The sequence below is a fragment of the Branchiostoma belcheri genome, unplaced genomic scaffold (assembly GCF_001625305.1).
Source record: "Branchiostoma belcheri isolate BF01 breed outbred unplaced genomic scaffold, Haploidv18h27 scaffold197, whole genome shotgun sequence".
NCBI classification, from domain to species: Eukaryota; Metazoa; Chordata; class Leptocardii; order Amphioxiformes; family Branchiostomatidae; genus Branchiostoma; species Branchiostoma belcheri.
Window position 1 is genome coordinate 97,378 of NW_017803457.1, and position 24,364 is coordinate 121,741.

Sequence of the window (24,364 nt, forward strand, 5' to 3'; positions counted from 1 at the left end):
CACACACAGAAGACACACACACACAGAAGACACACACACACGTGTGTGTGTGTGAGTGTGTGTGTGTGTGTGTGTTTGTTTCTGTTGTGTGTGTGTTTGTGTGTGTGTGTGTGTGTGTGTGTGTGTGTGTTAGAGAGAGATTTATAAATGGGTAAGCATATGGGCGTAGATTTCTATGTGTAAGTTTTGCGGGTATAACTCTAGTAATTCTGGTTACCTTGTAACAACCAAATACATATGACTCTTGATTCGTCTTGCCTATCACGTTGCATATGTCTAATCCCCCAAAAGCATTTCCTACGGAACTTTTCAAACCTATTGCCGCCAGTAATTAAAATAGCAAACCACCACATCATAATACATATTGAAATTTAGCTGTTCAATCAAGAAAGGTTTCTCATTAAGTTTTGGAAATCTCCCAAGAAGGTATTTAGGACACAACGATCAAACGTTTTGCCAGTTGTTAGGGACATAATCCAATCGTGTTACTGACGTCTTTACCGGTTGTTATGGTAACGAACGCTAAAATAGTACGCGGACGTCGGCAACAGCAGATCAGAAGCCAGTTTAGCCCAGACGTGACGACCTGTTGTTTTTCCGACCCAACCTACACGAGATGCGAGAATGAGAGCAAGCGATCGCCGCCTTAAGATTGAGGCCTACCGGTAAGATTTTTGTTTGTTTGTTTGTTTGTTTGTTTCGCATAACCTACATGTACGTATTAACTGTTTTTTAAACGAGCGCGTTCTTTAAAAGTAAAAGGGCAAGGAATGAATGTAAGATTTAAACCGCTCAAATCAGAGTAAAGACCTACTTTGTCGGTTTAGTGTGGTACTCAATGCTTCAGATCCTTTTCAAGAGGATGCACCTAACCGAAATTAAGTCGCATTAAGAAATAGGCGAATAGCACATTTTCAAGATTCAGATTAAAAGTACTAGTCAGCAGCGACTGGCAGCTTTTTAGAATAGGCTTAAACCTTCAGGTTGACTAAGTAGGATGCGAACATACCGCTGGAATTTGCATTGTCGAGAAACTGAAATATACTAAGCAATAATAATCGTCATTTCATCCATTCAAAACCTAATTGAATCTGTCTGAATGGAACATTAAACTGACTCCAACAAGTTTTCCATATTTTCAACAACTGTGTTTTTTGTGACTGTAATGGAGATTTGTGTATACAGTGTGTTACATTAATCAATGACGGGCATTTTAAACAGCTGATGATCATTATGATTACCCATGCAAACAAATAAAATGCGGAACCGGTATTCCTTCAATTTTATCCTGTCTTACTTCATACATATCATGTTAAAAATCTTAGAATGCGTATCAATATTTTATGCTAAAGGATCAGCTTTATTTTAACTGATGATTTGTATTACGTTGGGATTTGAATCTTTAGGTCAAAAGAACCTTTTTCAACAATCCCTGTGTAACATAAGAATATTTACCTTCGTCTGGGAGGTTAGATTTGTGATATATTTTTGTATTTCGCTATAAGTGGTGTACGTATACGTAGTATGTATAGCTCAATAAGCTACGGGTGGATTGTCATGGACTTTTGTATTCGGTAATTTCTTAATCAAAGTTCGGATTTTTTTCAATTTTGTGTTCTAATAATTCTTGGCTTACGATTTTTGACAGAGCGGCCTTAGGAATATTTAAATATAAGTGGTACACGTATGATTATTTATGTTACCAAAAACAACTCAGACCACGGACGTTCCGGCATGTGTGATATCTAATGTATCCCCCGGTTTTCTATTTGGTATTTTTCTCTTTTACTTGAACTTCTATAAAATAATTCAAATGCATTTCGCTTGCGCCGCTTTCGAAAAAAAATTAAAACGAGTTTTGGACGTTATAATTAATGTTGTTGACTTAATTTTTAGAGAAAATAATTTTTCCCTCATATTTTGTATTGAATTGGGTGTTTTCTCGGGTAGGTATAACATCCAGGAGGGTTTGGGACCAAATACACAGTACTACTTTATACATGTATGTAAACGTTCGACCTCCTAGCAGCATTGCTTGAAACTGCAGGGATTTATAATTTCATTTTAATTTGTCGGATCTTCATGTATGTTAACACTGCAGTGATTTTATTGTTTTATCTGGCATTTTTAGAGACTCCTGGCCGTTTCCCAGGCTGTTAATGCTAACACGCAGCCTCCCTGCGAAACAAGTCAGACGGGCACGGCGACCCTCCCCACCGGTAACTACTCTGCTCATTCTCTAACAAACACACTCACACACGTACACATACAGGCACACACACACACACAGAGAGGCACACAGACTCTCTCTTTCTCTCTCTCTCTCTCTCTCTCTCTCTCTCTCTCTCTCTCTCACACACACACACACACACACACACACACACACATACACAAACAGGCACACACTCTCACATACACACACACGCATACACTTACACACAGGCAAACACATAACACACACACACGCACACACACACACATACACACACAATCAGGCACACAAACCGGCACACACTCTTGCACACACACAGGCACACACTCACACCCAAACACACACATGCAGGCACACTCACTCACACACAGTCACACACACACACACACACACACACACACATAACACACGCACAGGCAGGCACACACACACAGTCACACACACAGTCACACACACACACAGTCACACACACACACACACACAGACACACACACACACACACATATACATTCATTACTTATCTTCTACAAACGACTTATTTTTTCGTGAGATGGTTGTTCACTTTCTACAGAATTTGCTCATTCCCGTTCGTGATTTGAAATTCGAGTCCAGAAAGTGTTCACTCTGTAAATCCGCATTGTATACGTCTTACCTATCAATTTTTGTTTTCACTTTATGGTTGATTCTTTTTTTCTGTGCCCCTGATTCTTTCTTGTCTACACTGTATGTACTACTTATGTTGTTATATGAAATGGGGTCGTAAAAGCGACGCGTTTGTTCATTCATACATACATGTTTAGTCGGTATGTTTTGTTTTTTTTTCAGTTATCTGTAATGCACATTTATTGAATTCTAAACGACAGAATGTTTGCTTTCTTTTCAGCGGGGTGGCGCCTATCCGGTCGGACGCCCACCTAGCTTGGGAGCCAAGCGACCCGCCGCCGACACCCAGCGGGAACCAGGCGTGCCCCGCTCCGCTGACGGTGCGGGAAGTGGACCGGGGCTCTACCAGCCGGGACCGCAGACGACGGTAAGATGTCTTTTTTACACGCTTAATTTACTTATGGTTTAACTCATAAAAATCACTTTCTTTTCTTTCTTTCTTTCTTTCTTTCTTTCTTTCTTTCTTTCTTTCTTTCTTTCTTTCTTTCTTTCTTTCTTTCTTTCTTTTCTTTCTTTCTTTCTTTCTTTCTCTCTCTCTTTCCTTCTTTCTTTCTTTCTTTCATTCCTTCTTTCCTTCTTTCTTTCTTTCTTTCGTTCTTTATTTTTTCTCAACTTTAACACGCGCTCTCTAATATCAACCTGTGCACTATAAACGCCAAAAGGGAATCATATGTCTTAAGTTTGTAAAATTCACCAATGTTTTGAGCCTGGCTACCCCCCACCCGCAATGAAGTACAACATATGGACTTAAAAGGAGGTTCCAGCTTAGCTTACCTTCTGTACCATGCAGGTACAGGAATAGTACCAATCCGTACATCTCAAAACTCCTGAAAATTGCTTTTTCTGTTGTGTAATCACCCGACCACAGTTTGTATAATAGTACATTCCTGTTTTTCAGTTTGGTTATGTTTTTAAATATTTATGATATTTTGCACAATTGTGTGTTCCCTGAAACACACAAGGCTGCAATGTTGTTTTATGTTCGTGTCAATTTGGAAATGAACCTTTTTTCGTTTCTTTTATTCTTTTATCTTTTTTCTCTTTCCTTTTTCTATTTTTCTTATTATTATCTTTCTTTCTCTCGCTATCTTTTCTTTTGCAGCGGTGATGAGGAAACATTTTTTGTCTTTATGCTTTAAATTAGGGAACAATCAATGCAGGCGTGGGTGTGCAATGCACGCGCCATAACTATTTTTTCAGTTGTCTAACCATTCGTTCAATAGATCATTTTATACGGGAGGTTTGATGATCTAAATTCATTTATTCATTTAATCAGCTACCCGACCAACCATTCATAACTTCAGTAGTCAGACATCCATCCAGGTGTAATCCATTTATACATTTATTTTCTAAATAGATACATGCATTTTAACATCGAGTCAGGAATATAAAATTGGCGATTTGGCATCATACATTAACAAATGGCACCGAAGAAAAATTGACAGAAATAGTTTAAAACATATCTGTGTTTTCATCGATTCATTTATTTACTTATTGGTTTAGCACTCGCTTTAAATATTATGATATTCGTCTATTTATTTAAGTGCAGGGGTTCAGTTCAAATAATTTCAGCATAATTTTATTTAAAACTTATGGTGTTTGTTTGGCATAATTGGATGCATGATTTGAGATTTATCCCGAAAAGTAACTTTTGAGGGAAATAATTTAACCCCTGTCCTGATGACATTTTGCAATATAATTTCAAATAATTTATTGTCTTAACCCTCAAACACCCGAACGGGGTCCATTTGGACCCGAGATGTATATTCTTATGTGCTATTTGATTTTTTCTTTTAAAATTCCTCACGTGACTTTGTCTGTAAACCTCTTCTACAAGTTCTCCTAATTTGTTTAGAGATCGGTACAAATTTTTAAAAATAACAACGGAAGTCATATGTAAGACCGTCTGGGGTCCAAACGGACCTCAGCCATGTATTTGCACTTTCCTACACACGAAATTGTTCGGATGTCCTCAATATTCATGTGTCTTCAGCAAGCATTATTGCTTCCATATTATGCAGTTTGCCAAGTAACCTCAACCTAATGAATTATTTCATCAGGTTTTCAGAGGTTTGACAAATTTCAATCATATGAGGTCAAAGGTCAACCCATGTTTATGCCTGCAGGCCTCATCATATTTTTTGCATAAATTATGATACTGAGCTGTAATTTTTTTAACACTTAACCCTCAACAGTACACCTTCCCGGACTGATTAATCTGTACACCTGGGGTCCGCGCGGACCCCAGAACAGTTTTTTGCTAATTTTAGAAATTATCAACATGCAACCAGCTCAATTGTTTTGCAAACTGATGTGGGAACCTCTGTGTCCACATTACATACAAAAATCATACGTTTTGAACTTTTTCTATTTTTTGGTGAAGACAAGAAGACAAGAAGAAATACCCGATTTTTAATCCCATTTCAGACTGAAGGGGCTTTTGAGGCCCAACTTTGATCGCAGATAGCGGCTAAACGGCTTGCGCTAGAAGTATCAAATTTGGAGACCTTTCCTAAAATGTTTTTGGAAAAAAGTTCATATTAGTTTAATACTAGTAAGTTGATGTTTTTTGTGTTGCCATGGCAACGGGTTTCTTTTTGAAATAGAAGTGATTTGGTTTAAACATAAAATTTCTGAGTTTTATATTAAATTACACTTCTTTTCAACATTAATAACATCTTACATAATTAAATATCAGTTAAATCATTTAATATGCATAGAATATGCTAATTTGATGACGTCATTGGTCAAAATCCAATAAGGCGGACTATATTATTAGCTCTGACATCATATGACGTCATAATTACACCAAAGTTATTAAAATTTAATTCTATTACTACACCATTCTCTGAAAACTTGGTAGACATACCATGACTGCATAAAAACATATAAAAACGGAAATAAGGTAATGTATAAGAACGCCAGTGTATCCATTATGATCGAAAGCCGGCTGGGGTCCGCGCGGACCCCAAAAGAAAATCATATATAATTTTTTTTTATAAATGGTAGAAACGGAGTTTTCTGCACTGTATTGAGAGACAACTTTGTGGGTGACAATTACCTAAAATTTCAGAAAAAAATCTTCAGATACAAAAAAGATATTACAGAATATATAGTGCTGGGGTCCGCGCGGACCCCAGGTGTACTGTTTAGGGTTAATCATGCCAAATAAACGTCTTAATATGTTTAACCAATATATGTGCAAAGGTCACTGAAACGATGAAAAAAGGAATATTAATTTGAAAGAAGCCAAATTAACGCCACTCAAAAAAAACTTCGGTTGTTTGAGGGTTAATCAGGTTCTAAACCATTGATATAATTGCTCTGCATTGACGTAGTTACTTCCGCATTCGTTGCGTATAGCTGCGGTGTGATGCACGAGAAATATCCCAAAAACATACATATTCAGGGACGCGCGAGCATAATAAAATTAATGCTGTAATCGGAATCGGGTATTATAATTAATGACAATAGTAATTTGCATATATTACTTCAGGTCAAGCAGCCTCAAACTGCAGCAGTTGACTACCGAGGCTAAGACAGCCGCTTCACGCTGCAGTCAGTAAAGACAGCACAAGAAGAAGACATTTTGTTCTGTTTTACTTTTACTTTATTCTAACTCAACGTTTAATGTCTAGCATGTTAAAGGAATTATTTGTTCTAGCAATATTGGTAGGATGCACAGGTTTAGATACGGCATGTTTTCCTGGGTGCGAGACTATAAAATCATGGCGACCCTGCGTTCCATATAGAGTACCTCCACGTCAGCGCTTTGACAGCGCTTGCGTCTTATGCACCTCACAACAAAGACAACAACAACAACAACAACATACTAACACATCACAACAACAACAACATGCTAACACATCTCAGCCAGCCTCAACATGTCTCCCTGACAAACCACTAGTGGGGGTTAGAGGGTTCACGTTTGGGATTCTGTCAAAACTGCGACCACCTAAGAATAATAAGATCATTGAGCTCTCCCTTCTAGAATGTGGCATCACGGATTTAGAACAGGGCACTTTCGCTGCATTTCCTCAACTAATGAACTTATACCTGGACTTTAACAACCTGACTCACGTGAAGCGAAACTGGTTTGATGGCGTGATGTTCCCCAGAAGGTTAAGAACGCTGTCCCTGTCACACAACCACATAAATAGCATCGATCCAAAGTGCTTCCAAAACCTCACGTCCTTGCAGGCATTGCTACTTGACGGTAACACTTTACAAAATATCCGGCCGTTTTGGTTTCATGGGTTAAACGGATTAGGCAAACTGTCGTTAAAATCAAACTCAATAAAAAGCATCCCACAAGACGCTTTTGAATCACTGTTAAGGCTACATACACTAGACTTGAGCAGGAATGCGTTAACATGTCTGTCAAGCGATACTATGATGGCGCTTCAAATGCTGCAGCTTCTTGAAGTGAGCGGGAACAGATCTCCTCCTTTTGATGATCCTGCATCTCCATTGATGACGTGGCATGTCAGATACCGGCTCGGAATAGGTTTGTCAAGTCCTGATATTTCAGTGAGTGTAAACGAAGAGCTTTTCTGTATCACAGAAGCTTACATAGATCGAGATCACCCTGCGACCCATATATTAAGTATTATCAACCTCGAAAAGCTGTATGAAAAAGATGCAAATCCAAACTATCTATGCACTACACCCCAGTCAAATATGGCTAAGGCTGCTAAAGACAAGGCTGAACTGCCATTTGTAATGATATCAGTAGACAATGACACAGACAGACACCATAACGACACACACTGGTGTAGACATGCCTGGGAAGATGCCGGTAGCGTTAAGGTAGCATTGGGTGGAAACCTGACTCTAAAGATTGTTTCCATGTCTGTAGGCAGGTATAACAAACCTCAGATTGTTGCTGTGGTCATTTCCGATGTCTCGGCGGGTGTGCACAGAAATACGAATTCTGTCAACCATAGCATTAGTGCCTTTGGTCATGAAGAAATGAAGAATCTGACGTGTTTTCTCAAAGCTAGGAGCGAGATGCACCGACACATTTTCTCCGTACCCGTGTCGAGCACTTCTAGTGGCGTCGTGTGTAAAGAAAAGACGACAGAGACACAAACTACAGGGGAGCTCCAGACCCACCCAACCACAAAGGTCATCCTGGATCAGACCAGCACTAACGAAACTCCAGCAGTGACGGTACCGAAACAGCGAGGGAAGGGCAGACCCCTGCCGGGCGGTGTGGGAATCTTCACGGTAGTAACTGTTGCAAGCGTTGTCCTGGTAGCACTGCTTATAGCAGCATGTATTATCAGAAAGCGGTGTGGTTCACTGGGCCACCATGCCGCACAGGCTCAAGGCCCCCCGCTGGCTGTCATCTCCACGAGCCACTGGATGATCAGTGGAGCAAACAGCCGAGCTGTGGGCGTCAGTCATCAGGACACGACAGGCCCAGAAACAGACACGGGCACACAGGATACACAATGTACAGGTGATGACCCGCAGTACAGCCGAATTCCTGACGAGTACTTCAACTACTACAACACACGCCCATGGGTACAGCATCCTTACTGGGAAATCCCAGATCACAACGAGTACTACAACACACGTCCATGGGTAGAGCATCCTTACTGGGAAATCCCAGATGATTACAACGATTACTACAACACAAGACGACAGGAGGTGCAGCATCCTTACTGCGAGATCCCAGACAGTTACTTCAACTATGAGAACACACGGCCCAAATCCTTCCCCCCTACAGCCGGCCAACGCAATGATGATGATGACACTGTACGCTTCTACGCCGCTGCAGCTGAGGTGGTCCTTCCTTCACCAGCCAGGCAGGGCCGCAGGCATCCAGGATACGGCACAGCTCCTCTGATGAGAGCAGCCCGAAACAATTACCAGCATGTACGTCAGAGGATGGGGCACGCCATACCGTACGAAACTCTCCCTAGAGTCAGATCAGACCCACATCTACCTGTACGTCAGAGGACGGCACGCGTTAGACCGTATGGAACTCTCCCCAGAGTCAGATCAGACCCACAGATACCTGTACGCCAGAGGATGGCACACGTTAGACAGTATGGAACCCTCCTTAGAGTCAGATCAGACCCACAGATACCTGTACGTCAGAGAATGGCACACGTTAAACAGTATGAAGTGCGCTCAGCTAACAGATACCGAGCCAGAGATCTAGGTATGATCGGTAAGTATGGGAGACCACAGGGCAGAGTTCAGAGGAGAACCTTGTATCATAACCCAGCTGCTCACTGGTCGATGGCGGCCACACAGCGCGCTAACGTGAGGTACCAGGCCGCACACACACCGGGATTCAACAAAACACGTACAAACATGTCGTACCAACAAACCCACCATATGCCCATCACCGAATCTATAGATGATGTACTAACAGTATGCCAGCAAGATAGCAAAGGTCAGATTTACAGGTCAAAAACGATCAACAGAGACGTCTTACACCCAAGAATAAACCAGTCTTTGAACAGGACAGGCCATCGCCGCCAAAGCATTTAGGCAGTATTAGTACCTTACCCAATCATCCCCGTGTTAAGGAATGCGACTCCACACATGTCTGTCTGTTCATGTTCACCATCCCAGGGTTCAAAATACAACTCCACACTTGCCCAACATCCCGGCGTTAAGAAATACAGCCCCAGACCTCCACACTTGCCCAAAATGGTAAAAATGCAGCTCCACACTTACCCACAACAGTAAAAGTTCAGCTCCACACTTTCCCACAATGGTAAAAATGCAGCTCCACACTTACCCACAACAGTAAAATTTCAGCTCCACACTTTCCCACAATGGTAAAAATGCAGCTCCACACTTACCCACAACAGTAAAAGTTCAGCTCCACACTTTCCCACAATGGTAAAAATGCAGTTCCACACTTATCCACAACAGTAAAATTTCAGCTCCACACTTTCCCACAATGGTAAAAATGTAGCTCCACACTTGGTCAACATCCCAATAATAAAAAACAATACAGATCCACACTAGCCTCACTTCCCAGCGTCTTTGACTTTGACTCACCAACATCCTAACGTTTAAAATACAGCTCCACACTTGCTGAACATCCCAATGTTACAAAAATACAGCTGTACACTTACTCAACATCCCAACGTTGAAAAATGCAGCTATCTTCACGGGCATTCATCTTTCCATCGTTACGAAATGCAATTGTCCTGTTCATCATTCGAGGGTCAACATTTTGAGGTCATTATTATCAGGTTCTCGTTCTGAAAGAATCATTTTTATTGTTTTTTGCACCCAGGAATTTTGCCGTGTAGCTTGTGCAGTAGGGATCAGCACGACCGCAATAACATTTTGAGAGGCTGCTATATAAAGAGCATTCAGAAGCACATTGTATGTACCAGTAGCTGTGTAAATTTTAAAAATAAAGATTTTCATGGTTTTATGTTCGTAACAGTGCTTGTAGTTATTTCATATTTTCAAATCATTGCTGCTCAAGTTAATTGTACATGTTGATTATTTCTCGTCGGTTTACACCGTTTCATCCGTGAATTATTTTAGAGCAATGAAGAAAAAAAAAACTGGTCAGGATTTTGAAACACGACCACTAGACAGGTCCATTTCTAAAAGAAATTTTCTTGTCCACAATTGCAGGAAAAATATGTTCAACGGTTACAAACATGTTAGTCAACACATGCATATGTTACCTTTTATTTGCAATTTTCTATGAATTGACTTGTTCTAAATTGGTATTGGACTGAAGTAGTCAAGTGATTGTACTAGTGGACATATCAGTGAGTCGCGTGACGTTTTTTTTAATAAACATTGCTGTTGGTGTTAACACTTCTAGTCTCGTGATTCTGAATGGTTCACATTAATCAAAATTACGTATATGGAGAAAAGGGATTTTAGCTGATAAAAAGTGGACAATATTTTTTACTGAAACAAAGGGCTAGTCTACGTTTTGAACAAAATTAAGGGCTTCAATTACAAGATGTGAATGATGCAAATGCAGACCTAATTTTTGTAATTGATTCCTGTGGCGGCAAATGATGGTGAGTTTATTCCTGCGCATTTTAAGGTTAAAGACATTTAACAATATATGAATTATGCAGACCACGGCCTCATTTACATAAATTTTAGCAAATTCTACAGTAGCCTTTTATCTGAGATAAGACATTTTTTTATTCGCCTGTGAATTTGCACCTATAAAATCAGGATCCTTTTGATCCATTTGTATAAAATCTGACATGTCAGTAGTTTCTAACGTGTCTAACACACTAAACCGGACTTATATATTATTACTCCGATTTGATAACCAAAATAAATCCATCCTCGTCAAAACTTATACTTTTTTGGCGTTATGTAATGGGTTAGTTAAAACATTTCCATCCAATGTAGAAAGTGAATTTTCTAATAATGACCCTAGCTCAAAATAACGATGATAATGAAGTTATATTGTATATTTATTCCCTGATGGGGCTCAATGCAGTACGTTAGCTGCAGATGGGGGAAAAGAGAACTATGCTGTGTTATATCTACATCTATGTTTTACACATTTCTTCTCTCTTCTTAAGACGCATAAGACAATAAGACAAGTATCCTCAATCAATGTAATACTATGATTGTTGTTTAACACTTCTTATCGATAAGGAGTCTCTGCTAATTAGTTCTATCTACGTTGTCTTTATTTTTGTTTCATGGTAAAGTTGTACGTTAACCCTCAAACACCCGAACGGGGTCCATTTGGACCCCAGGCGTGTATTTTTATGTGCTATTTGAAATTTTTTCATTCGAAAAAAAATTCCTCCCGTGACTTTGTCAATAAACATCTTCTACAAGTTCTTCTAAATTTTTTTGGAGATCGGCACAAATTTATAAAGATAACAACGGAAGTCTTATGCAAGACCGTCTGGGGTCCAAACGGACCCCTGACATGTATTTGAACTTTCCTACACACAAAATTGTTCGGATTTCCTAAATATGTCTTCAATGAAGCATTATTGCTTTAATATTATGCAGTTTGCCATGAAACCTCCACCTCAGGAATTATTTCATCAGGTTTTCAGAGGTTTGACAATTTGACAACCATATGAGGACAAAGGTCAACCCCATGTTCATGCCTGCAGGCCTCATCCTATTTTTGCATAAATTATGATAATGTGTTGGAATTTTTTAAATACTTAATCATGCCAAACTATACCTCTTACTATGCTTATCCAATATATGTGCAAAGGTCACTGAAAGAATGCAAAAAGGAATATAAATTTGAAAGAAACCAAATTGGGTCCATTTGGACCCCGTTCGGGCATTAACGTCACAAAAAAAGTTTGGGTGTTTGAGGGTTAATAGCATTGATAATACTGGAGTAGAATATTTACGTGCAGTCGACGTTGTTTTGGTATGTTCCTCTGGTCACATCACGTGGAGATGTGATATTTCCCTCCTCTCCGTACAGATAGCGTCTTGTACTGCAGGCTGAGTCTGTTTGTGGGTAGAAAGATTTTTGAAAAATGATCATGAAGGTTACACATCCTTACGTCCCGATGGGGTAATGAGGAACAAGAAAATTATTACTCAAGCAAATTGGCAAACTTTGTGGGGTCGTGTGGCGCAACCGCAGCGTGCGCGACTCGGAATCAAGAGGTCCCGGGTTCGAGTCCTGACACGCCACCGATCTTGTGTCCTTGGTAAAGGCACTTTACACGACTTTCCCCGCTAGACTCAAGTGAAAATGAGTAGTGTCTGTCCAGTATTCGTTTCTATGTGCAGGACACAACACCAGCAAGAGCTGCCTCTGTTCCACGTTTATTGCACTGTTGCAATTTCAATCAATCAAATCAATCAATCAAATCAAGAAAATTGATCTGTTTTCAAAACTGCCATAACTATCAAGTAGCATCCACTAACTTCATTTTCATTGACAGTCACTGATGAAAACGTCTCCGAATTTTTTATAACGTAGTCAGTTGCTTTTGTGTAACAATTTCCTTGTTAAAATAATAGTATATTGATTAATGTTAGACATCAAGAAACCAATATTCAAATTTAATCAAAGACAATCTCCTTTTTTATAACAGTGACAATTTAGAAGTCTTCGCCATGTCCAATTGTTTTTCCAGTTCTCCACATGAAGATACGTGTTTACTAATTCTGTTAGATAATTTAGTAATGCGGAAGAATAAAGGTTCAATTTTCAAAATTTTCCATGGCAGCATGTCCCAGGACCCCCCTAGGGACCGCACGCTCGCCGGTCCCACAGACAGTGGTAGGAACCCCCCTTACTATTCAAAATCCTGGCTACAGTCATGCTATCCTCAGCATGAAAGGGCACTTCAATCATCGCTCAACCGGGACGGGGGGCGATATCGACTTCAAACAACCTTTGACCCTTTGCTGACGTCACACGCGGGAAAAATCACGTGTCCACAGCATTTGGGTCAGATAGCTGAGGAAGACTGAATGATTAAGTCGAAAATTCCGGGGAGTCAAATTTTGAGTTGGAGAACAGTTTAAATTTTTCATAATGCCATGCTATCCTGTAAATTTTTCTGCTAGCGTAAATGTCGTACCTTCACATGTAGGAGGGCTGGGGGTCCAGTCTCTTCTATAACCAGCCATACACATGATGCGTTCCTGACCCGTCAGAATGAAGCCGTCATGGCAGCCAAACGTAACGACCGACCCCGCTGTGAAGTTCTCGCCGTCCCGGTAGCCATTTTCTGGAACACCCGGATCCGGACACCCACTGCTGCTCATGTTCAAGGTCAATACTGTATGAAACAGATAAATAGCAAAGTTCTTTCATCACAACCATTTATTTTTCACGAGCCGACGTTTTGATGACCGTCTGTCATCTTCATCAGGGCAATTCTGACTGGTTTACTGTGCACTGACGCTAGATGTTACTTGGTGCATAGTGCATTAAAGGTGTTACATAGTTCACAGTGCACTTAAGCTAGTTTTTACTGTTTACAATACATTCCGGAACGTAGTGTAATTGTGACATACATACTAGGCATTGTTACATCATAGGGAAATATGCGGTTTCAAATGTAAAGTGTTTCTATATATAATATAAAATTTGTTAACTGACAATACTAAGCTATCTGAGCTATACTAAACAGTAAAAGCTATCTTAACCCTACCTAGACCGGGGGGGGGGGCTAAAAGTGCCCGCTGCAACTTTGATGTCACCTAGCGTCTGAACGGCCTAGCGTTTGGAACGGCCAAACCTGGTGACTTTTCCTAGAATATTGTTGGCAACAATTCTCTATCATTGGAATAAGATAATAATTTTTGTGTTGCCATGGCAACGGGTTTCTGACAGGCATTTTTTGCTAAATTTAGTACTTTTTGTTTCAACAATAGAATTTTATGGGTTTTATGTCAAGTTACTCATGGTTTCTAATATTAATAACATCCCATATAATTGTATGTAAATTTTATCATTAAATATGCATAATTTATGTTAATTTGATGACGTCATTGGCCAAAATCCAAGATGGCGGACCATATCATTAGAACAGGTATATACAGGTTATTTTCATTAAAATTTCATTAATACTTCCATTTCTTTTTCCAAAAAAGGTTTAAATGAAGGTCTTTAGTATGTTTACAATGTATTTTAGGCTTTATCATGAAAAAAAAAACTATTTTGAAAATTTTAAGATTTATGATCCAAGATGGCGGTTATCTTAAATATGCATGCCGTCATTTTATGACGTCATCGGTGTTGCTATGGGCAACATAAGACTGAGTACACCATAATATTCTGTCATAAACACTTTTGGTACAGTTATGTTGAATAACATTTAGTTTTCAGGGCAAAACCCTTTTAGACCGTTTTGGCCAATAAAATCGCATTAATGACGTCATAATGACGTCATATTGCGTCATAACGACAAAAAATTGTAGATATGATAAATTTTTAATAGTACACCATTCTCTGAAAATTTAGTGGTCATACGACATACCGTTCGCGACTTCTTAGGGGGGTCCCCCCATGTCCAAAAAAAGCCCGGTCTAGGTAGGGTTAAGTGCACCATGAACTATGTAACACCTTTTGTGCACTATGCACCGAGTAACATCTAGAGTCAGTGCACAGTAAACCAGTCAGAATTTCCCTGATAAGGATGACAGACGGTCATCGAAATGTCAGCTAGTGAAAAATAAACGGTTGTGATCAAAGAACTTTGCTATTCATTCGTTTAACAACATGATGAAATCATTTACGGATGTATAAAACAGAGTTTTACAGTTTTTAAATAAATATTTCTGAATCAGTGGTGCTTTCATTAAGGTAAACATACATACATCCAAGGAGGTTATGAATAAAAACTTCCTTGGTACCTCCGGATTTTTTATGTCTACTGTACTTCTTGATCACGGAGTGACCTAGTCTCGCGAGAACACAAGACAAGATCAAGGCTCGTGCATGTCTTCTGACCTCTCCCGCCTCCTTGTGGAGTAGAGGTAGACACCGAATCAGCTTGTGAGATACAGTATGGTGTTAAAATAAGGATATGTTGATTTGATTATATGGATGACATCCGCGCGCGCATGAATTTTCGGCCGTTTCCAAAAAAAAAAAGTTTTCAACCATATTGTAAATCATACAAAACAGTTGCAAAATGAGCAAAAATATACCATAAGTTACAAAAAAAAAGGAATAAAAACTACACCAATGTCGTAGAATGCCGAAATCAAACAAAAAAGACGAAATTGTAAAGGAATGAACTTGGAGACTAGATTATTCGCCAAACCATATTCTATGCCATTTGCTCAACCCTCATGACCACGTAGATTTCATAATGAAAAGAACTTTTTTTTTGCAAAACTTTTTTTTATTCGCACGCGCGCATCAGTTTTGGGGCTCCCGGAGGATGTCATCCATATAATCAAATCAACATGGCCTAATTTCACAATTGTACAAGCAAGTGTCATCATTATGTAGGGTCTTGTGGCGTAGCGGGGAGTGCTCGGAATCAAGAGGTCCCGGGTTCGAGTCCTGACATGCCAACGATCTTGTGTCCTTGGGAAAGGCACTTTACACGACTTTCCTCACTTTGCTCAGGTGAAAATTAGTATTATATTGCCCCCTATTTTGTAGTAGCGGCATTAATGTAAGTTGAAAAAACTTTAGTGTGCCGTCACCACGTCTTGTGATTACATGTTGAAATATAAAAAAAAGTGTCATCATTACCCTCAAAGTGGATCCTGAAGCCCTCCTCGGTGAATGACTCGTCAGTGATGAGGACGAGGTGGATGATGCTGGATGTTGAAACCACTTCCGGTGGAAAGAATTGCCCTGTTTAGATGTGAGAACCAAGTTAGTAACATATGCTGTCATGAATAATGTTAACATTCAGTGCAGTTAAAGAATATTAAAATCATGTTCATTCAATTACTAATGTATGAAGTATTCATCGTTTGAGCAGTAATTGCGAATTAATCAGAATATATTAGGCACTTTAACCCTAAACAGTACACCTGGGGTCCGCGCGGACCCCAGCACTATATATTCTGTAATATTTTTTTTTGTTTCTAAAGATTTTTTTCTGAAATTTTAAGTAATTGTTACCCACAAAGTTGTCTCTCAATACAGTGCAGAAAACTCCGTTTCTACCATTTATAAAAAAATTATATCTGATTTTCTTTTGGGGTCCGCGCGGACCCCAGCCGGCTTTCGATCATAATGGATACACTGGCGTTCTTATACATTACCTTATTTCCGTTTTTATATGTTTTTATGCACTCATCGTATGTCTACCAAGTTTTCAGAGAATAGTGTAGTAATAGAATTAAATTTTAATAACTTTGGTGTAATTATGACGTCATATGACGTCAGAGCTAATAATATAGTCCGCCATATTGGATTTTGACCAATGACGTCATCAAATTAGCATATTCTATGCATATTAAATGATTTAACTTATATTTAATTATGTAAGATGTTATTAATGTTGGAAAAGAAGTGTAATTTAATATAAAACTCAGAAAATTTTTATGTTTAAACCAAAATTACTTCTATTTTCAAAAAAATAGCCCGTTGCCATGGCAACACAAAAAAAACATCAACTTACTAGTATTAAACTAATATGAACTTTTTTCCAGAGACATTTTAGGAAAAGTCTCCAAATTTGATACTTCCAGCGCAAGACGTTTAGCCGCTATCTGAGATCAAAGTTGGGCCTCAAAAGCCCCTTCAGTCTGAAATGGGTTTAAAAATCGGGTATTTCTTCTTGTCTTCACCAAAAAATAGAAAAAGTTCAAAATGTATGATTTCTGTATGTAATGTGGACACAGAGGTTCCCACATCAGTTTGCAAAACCATTGAGCTGGTAGCATGTTGATAATTTCTAAAAATTAGCATAAAACTGTTCTGGGGTCCGCGCGGACCCCAGGTGTACAGATTAATCAGTCCGGGAAGGTGTACTGTTGAGGGTTAATGCTTCTCAGAACGCTCTGTTTAGAAATAAAGTAAATGAAGTAAACCAAGGTCGGCTGACGCCAGGGCTTTAGCTATACTCTGGTCAAATGTACTCCACGCCTGTTTTTCTATACTTATAGAAACGAATTAAACTTGAATTTGAATCAAACATGACCCCCACCCTGAAAACTGCTGACCTACGCCTAAAGACCAGCCCACCATCAGCCAACCATAGCATAACCATCCGTCCTCACAACATGTTGGGAAGGGACCAGAATAAGGACATTCCATTGAAATCCGTGCTAAAACCACTAGAAACAAGCTCTTTAAAACATATGTATCTTTATTTCAAACCTCAATTCTTTACCCCCACTGCAAAGCTGGATTTGTCAGGTGTCTTTTGGTACAAAAAGTGAAAGTTCAACTCTGGGGTTTTAAATGAGCTACAGCTAAAATGTTGAAATAATACCAGGAATTTCACCCCCGGCAAAGTAGGACAGTCCATACAGAGAACAAGTATTTAGAGGTCAATGACAGGTCAAACCATGGAAAAGGTCACACTTTTTGGCCATATTTCAAAAATATACATTCTTCTGTCCTTACCAGAAAACTGGGCCTTTCTGAGCAAAATTTGCCCAGGAAAAAATCATCTAAAAAAAAAGCACCAAAATATATCGTTGCTGGTCCCTCCCAAACAATTTTTGAAACACTTGAAAACATTTAGCTGGCACAGACGAACAGTAGCTAACCTCGCAACATTTCCGTATGTATAATACATGTATATTGTATTTTCTATCATTCACGTATAGATTTCAATTTTATTAAAAACAGTCAACATAGCAGGGGTGCGTAGTACTGCTGAATTGTGTGGACTTTACAAGAGATGCACAAGGCAATTACGTACAAAAGTGGGACATGAAACACAAGAACAATTCTAGGTCTACATTTGGCTATTGTACAGTCTATTTCAACAACGTACCGCTGTATTGTCCCAACAACGTTTCATTGTCGTAAACATGGAGCCAGTCATAGACAGCCTCTATCCTGAAGGATACTGGTGTTAACTTCACCACGTCTCCAGAGTCGACCTCTATAGTCCACACGCAGTACATGTTGTTGCCGTACTGACCGGGGTAGTTAGGGGAGTCAATGAAGCCTGACGATTGTTGGGTTACCAAGCCGCCGCACTCACCTAGATATGGAGGAAAACATACCGAAACAAGAATTGTGATATATATAAAAAAATAAAAAAAAATTAAAAAGAGTTCGGAAACCTCATACCTACTTTAGCGCCTTTTTAATTTCATTTAGTTTTGGGATTTTTCTCAACTACACATGTATCATGGAGATGTGACGATATACATTATTTACTCTATATGGTTTTCTCAAAACTCAAAATACATAAAACTCTCATGTAAAAAGCCCTATACATTGGCCAGGTTTTAATATAAATTATGCAAATGACCCTACATTAACATAACACACACACACACACACACACACACATACATACACACACACACACACACACACACACACGCGCACACACACTCACACATACACACATAGGCCCAAAATAATACCTACACGAAGAAGTCTATGGGCCAAATGAGATTTTGGTAATCCCTTATAATATAATAATAAGAAGGTGCCAATTCTGATGTTTTTTTTTTTTAATTGGGTGTCTGTGGAATATATCTTGATATGATAGCCGTTGCAGATTGGTAGCTTTGACATTACTACTTGACCTTCAACTTTGATCCGTTATGAGCCGTTTAAATCTCATTAACCCTCAACAGTACACCTTCCCGGACTGATTAATCTGTACACCTGGGGTCCGCGCGGACCCCATAACAGTTTTTGCTAATTTTTAGAAATTATCAACATGCTACCAGCTCAATTGCTTTGCAAACTGATGTGGGAACCTCTGTGTCCACATTACATACATAAATCATACATTTCGAACTTTTTCTATTTTTTGGTGAAGAAAAGAAGACAAGAAGAAATACCCGATTTTTAAACCCATTTCAGACTGAAGGGGCTTTTGAGGCCCAACTTTGATCTCACCTAGCGGCTAAACGGCTTGCGCTAGAAGTATCAAATTTGGAGACCTTTCCTAAAATGTCTCTGGAAAAAGTTCATATTAGTTTAATACTAGTAAGTAGATGTTTTTTTTGTGTTGCCATGGCAACGGGTTTCTTGCAGGCAGTTTTTTTGAAAATAGAAGTAATTTTGGTTTAAACATAAAAATGTTCTGAGTTTTATATTAAATTACACTTCTTTTCCAACATTAATAACATCTTACATAAATAAATACAAGTTAAATCATTTAATATGCATAGAATATGCTAATTTAATGACGTCATTGGTCAAAATTCAATATTGCGGACTATATTATTAGCTCTGACGTCATATGACGTCATAATTACACCAAAGTTATTAACATTTAATTCTATTACTACACCATTTTCTGCAAACTTGGTAGACATACGATGAGTGCATAAAAACATATAAAAACGGAAATAAGGTAATGTATAAGAACGCCAGTGTATCCATTATGATCGAAAGCCGGCTGGGGTCCGCGCGGACCCCAAAAGAAAATCAGATATAATTTTTTTTTTTATAAATGGTAGCAATGGAGTTTTCTGCACTGTATTAAGAGACAACTTTGTCGGTGAGGGTGACAATTACCTAAAATTTCAGAAAAAAATCTTTAGAAACAAAAAAAGATATTACAGAATATATAGTGCTGGGGTCCCCAGGTGTACTGTTTAGGGTTAAGGACGACAGACTTATTTGTTTGATCTCAAACTGCCCGTCGATAGTAGATTTCAAGCATTGTTTCCCACTTTGAGATAATTAGCATGTCCAGACATGTGAAAGGAGTTCTTGGACTAAACGTATGTTAATGGACAGAATAAATTTAGCTCTATGTACCAGCAAAATTTTCAGCTAGAAATGCAGGAAATTGCGTTTCAGTGGGTTCAAATTTTAAATATAAAGGGGATAATGGTTGAATCAAAAACTCACCTCCCTCCTCATCCGAAATTTCGTACAACCACCTCTCCCAATTGTATTTGCCATAAACTTCTTTAACTAGGCCAGTTACACTACATAATGACCCCACCCTGCCGATATAAATTCGATAACATAAACTACCAGACTTCAGTCTTGTCCTGGCATCCGTGCACTGTACATGGAGGGGGGAGGCCTGTCAGTTGTCAGGCTTGTCTTGACAGTTTAGCTTGCCAAGTAAAAATTTCTCTTCAAGACACTTTTGAAATGAGACATATCAAAGATATTAGAAGTTATATTTACTAGTAACTCAGAATATAAAGTACAATAGAAATAACAGCGTGGCTTGCCATGTTCTGGTACCTTGAGACCTTGGCTGGCAGTTATATGCCCAGTTCTATACACAGAGCCTATTAGTAAGTCTATTTTGTATACAAGTTAATACGGCGCCGTCTAATTTCGGAATGTCTACTATTTTGTAGAAATCCTCCTTCAATGACTTTTTTTCCAAAGTATCTACAGTTCCAGAATAAGCTCCTAGGGGACCCAAACGTATTTCGCGTACTCCTAGCCTTAAAATCTTTCTATTACTAAATAATATTATAAAGCTGGCACCTGCAGAACAAAAAAATACTGTAAACTTTGAAGGCCCGCTGAAATACCGTAGGTACCCGCTAAGAACATGACCTTCCTCTTCTTGACTCCCACCCATCCACTAATTATAATTAGCAACCATGCATCCACAGCTTCATAAGTTATGTTGTCGACAAACATACACAATCGGCTACAGTAGCGTACTACGAAAACAGGCAAACTTTATGAACTTCGCTTTAACAATAGCTACTTATCTACCATATCATGAATATCTATTAACAGCTTCTCGAGATATACTATTAGATAAATACAAACCAAGAGCAAATCTATTTACCATGACTCAACCGGAAACATATGATAACCTACTTGTTGAAGGTAAGTAAACTCGTACTTACCATGTTCCTGAGCCTGTCCTGTAGGTAGGTGGTGCCACGCTGACGCTAAGAGAATTACTCCAACAAACCAGCGCATAGCTGGATCTGTTTTGAGAAGTTCTTTTCGCTACTACTGCAAACAGATATGCAAACAAAACGATCTATTCCGATGAACGTAGGATCCCCGCACCATATTAAAGGGCAACACTAGAGCTTTTGTTTCAGCATTTTGGCATGCTAAGCCACGAATTATTAAAAAGGCGATGTTTATGAGCGTATGAAGTATGTGTGAACATATTGAACACCCCTCCCCCACATGCACACAAAAATCAAACTTTGCTTGAAAGCCACCCGTGTTAATCGAAATCGAGTCTAAATAGGATAAAGCTATAATTTACATCATGAACATCTAAGTATAAACATTGTTAAAGATAATCCTCCTTTTGTACTTGCTGACAGGGAGTTCCACTCTGCGATAGTTCTAGGAAAGAATAAGTTTTTGAACACCTCAATCCTTGATTGATAACTCTGGCATGACTATTTCTTGTTCTTTTCTGGGCTTGTATTAGGAACCTAGTAAATATATATATATCCAAATACATACTTTGTAGATATGATAATAAGCAGGACAGACTGCTATGGGACCGGTGAGGTGAGGTGAGGAGGAGATATAATTTTGTACTTATTACGGTCGAGGTATGGAATATAAAATATGAAACATCCTACTTGCATCTACAGCGCCTCCTTGTCTGTCCCGTGTTCGGTTGTAATTCTAAACGTTTCTGATCGGTAGAGTCAAGTCTTTATACTTAATAATTCATTCATCCAATTAATACAGCAGCACGAAATAAGCAACTAAATTGCGCACTAATAAAACTACTTATTTCAATCGGAATGCCTAGCGTCTAAAGCACGAAATTCCTGCCAGTTATTATCAGATATACCTCTGTTTTCAACAGCTCAAATTTCGACAAAGATTGTGACTTGATTGGCAGTGTGAGCAACAGACATTTTTGACATATGTATAAAACAAGATTGGCTGGGAATGGGAGGGAGGTCCATAGCTGCTCGTCTCATCTCGGTGTTTATCTGTGCTCCAGTTAATTGCAATCTTCGCAATGCTCTTTGCAGCTTTGGATAAAGGATGATGAGCACAAAAAGACAACCCTACTGGGAGCCAAACTCCTAAGACAGCGGTAGCTTCCTTATATTTCCTAGGTTTTCAGGGATCTGTCTTTTGTGTGTGTGGGTGGGGGGGGGTCTGATCAAACGTAGATCGCACGAATTAGAAGCTCCGGCCGTCAACCCTTTTCAGTGATAGCACAATACGTTTAGCGGCCGGAACGTCTTATCCTTGCGATCTACGTTTGATTAGAAAACACCCCCTCTAACAAAAAATGAACGATCCCTGAATTCCGGAAATGGCGGTGGGTGGGCGGAGAGGTTACGCGCGTGTTCGGGCCTGTGGTAGCCCGTCCCCGACTCAGGCCCTCCCCACTATCCGCTGTGCCCAGATGCGGAGACTCATCAGGCAGCGCTGTGGCAAGTGGAGGATGAGTCCAGTCAATCAACATGCGCAAAAAAGGTACTTTGTACATATATATATTTTAGAAATTATGAGAAAAAAAATTATTGGCAAATTTTGCCAACTAAGTCCTACTTTTCTGGTAAAGATGACTCTCACTCACTCACTCAGTCACTCAGTCACTCACTCAGTCACTCAGTCACTCACTCACTCACTCACTCACTCACTCACTCACTCACTCACTCACTCACTCACCCACTCACCGGCCCCATAGCAGTAGACACTTGAATGTATATTATTTAACTCTGCCCAAACAGGGTGACCTTTGACATTGATTTTTCTGTTATTGACCTCTACAGTCGAACCGCAGGTCACCGTAGAACGCGTTATTCTCTAAGATACGGCATTTGCCGGGTCACGATTTGACCCCGTTGCATGGGTGTAAACAACTGCCTATAGTGTAACAAAAATACCTCAGACCTACATGATGTTTATACTTTTTCATATCTGCAGGCTTTGCCGTGTACAACCAGGTAGATATTTCGTGCATTGCAAAATAACAGCTAGCGCTACGGCCTTCGAAACATTAGCAATTTTTGGTCACTTTATTTGTGCTTGTCTTTTTTGCTGTTCAACTGGATCCCATTAGCTAATACCACAGTGTGATAGCCCACTTCTTCGCCTTTACATTGATGCCAAAGACCCCTGGTAAATTTTATGGCAAACGGGTTTGCCCCCAAAAAACTGTGACGATGCGCACATCGTGGTGGTCAACTTTTAGCCCAGTTGTAAGCTACTGACACACACCATCCTGAGTTTCCGCTACATTTTGATACATTTCGCGTAATGTCATAAGATTCGTTTCTTGGTATGAAAAACTGTATGAATGTGGCTACCACATGCAATATAATAAGTGGTATGATACCATTCAAGTATATACAAAAAGAGGAATTTAATACAAGGTTCTGACCATTCAAAAATCGTCAAATTTGAAGCAATCGGTTTCGAACTCTTGCGTTCGATCCATGGAACCAAGGCAGCGCGTTCCATTTTTCGCGCCGCCAACAATGTTGCAACTTTCAACCGCTGTTTGCGAAAGTTCATAGAAAAGAAGGAATCTAAGTTTTTTCATTACAACAGACTTTACGAAACCCATTCCAAGTCAGACTTATATCATGAAGACGCTAGAGAAAGTGGGATTCTTGTGCAACTATACCAATGTCAGCACATATGCCCGATGTTTGTATATTTACAGTAACAGGTCATAGTGTCCGATTTCTCCTTCAAAAATTAGGTCATGACAAATCAACCTGTTGTTGTATTTGTTCATGTCCAAATTCCTTCTCTTCTGTTTTCATCCGTTAAGTGGGTATCGTTTTGAAGCATACTATTTGGTCGATATTCTTTCACTTTCATTTTTGTTCTATATAACTTTTAACAGAACATTTTTGAAGGCAAAGAAACTGTAAAGAAATTACACTTTTTCTCAAGGTCGAGCTGCAATACACATTGTGCAACTTCAAAACTAAGTACACGGGTGTCAAGCCAACATAACTATATTTCAGCCACATCTTACATTCCAG

The 24,364-nt window shown here is 39.3% G+C and overlaps 1 protein-coding gene across 1 annotated transcript in view; it reads right to left on the minus strand.

The window, feature by feature from the left end:
• The window catches only part of LOC109468248, a 59,400-nt gene extending 38,047 nt beyond the window's left edge, over window positions 1–21,353 (minus strand). Inside the window, 5 exon segments of the mRNA XM_019766505.1 lie at window positions 8,792–8,795; window positions 13,465–13,614; window positions 16,047–16,151; window positions 18,253–18,465; window positions 21,278–21,353. Of these exon segments, the coding sequence (XP_019622064.1) occupies window positions 8,792–8,795; window positions 13,465–13,614; window positions 16,047–16,151; window positions 18,253–18,465; window positions 21,278–21,353 (548 nt within the window).
• Between the last annotated feature and the right edge of the window lie 3,011 nt (window positions 21,354–24,364).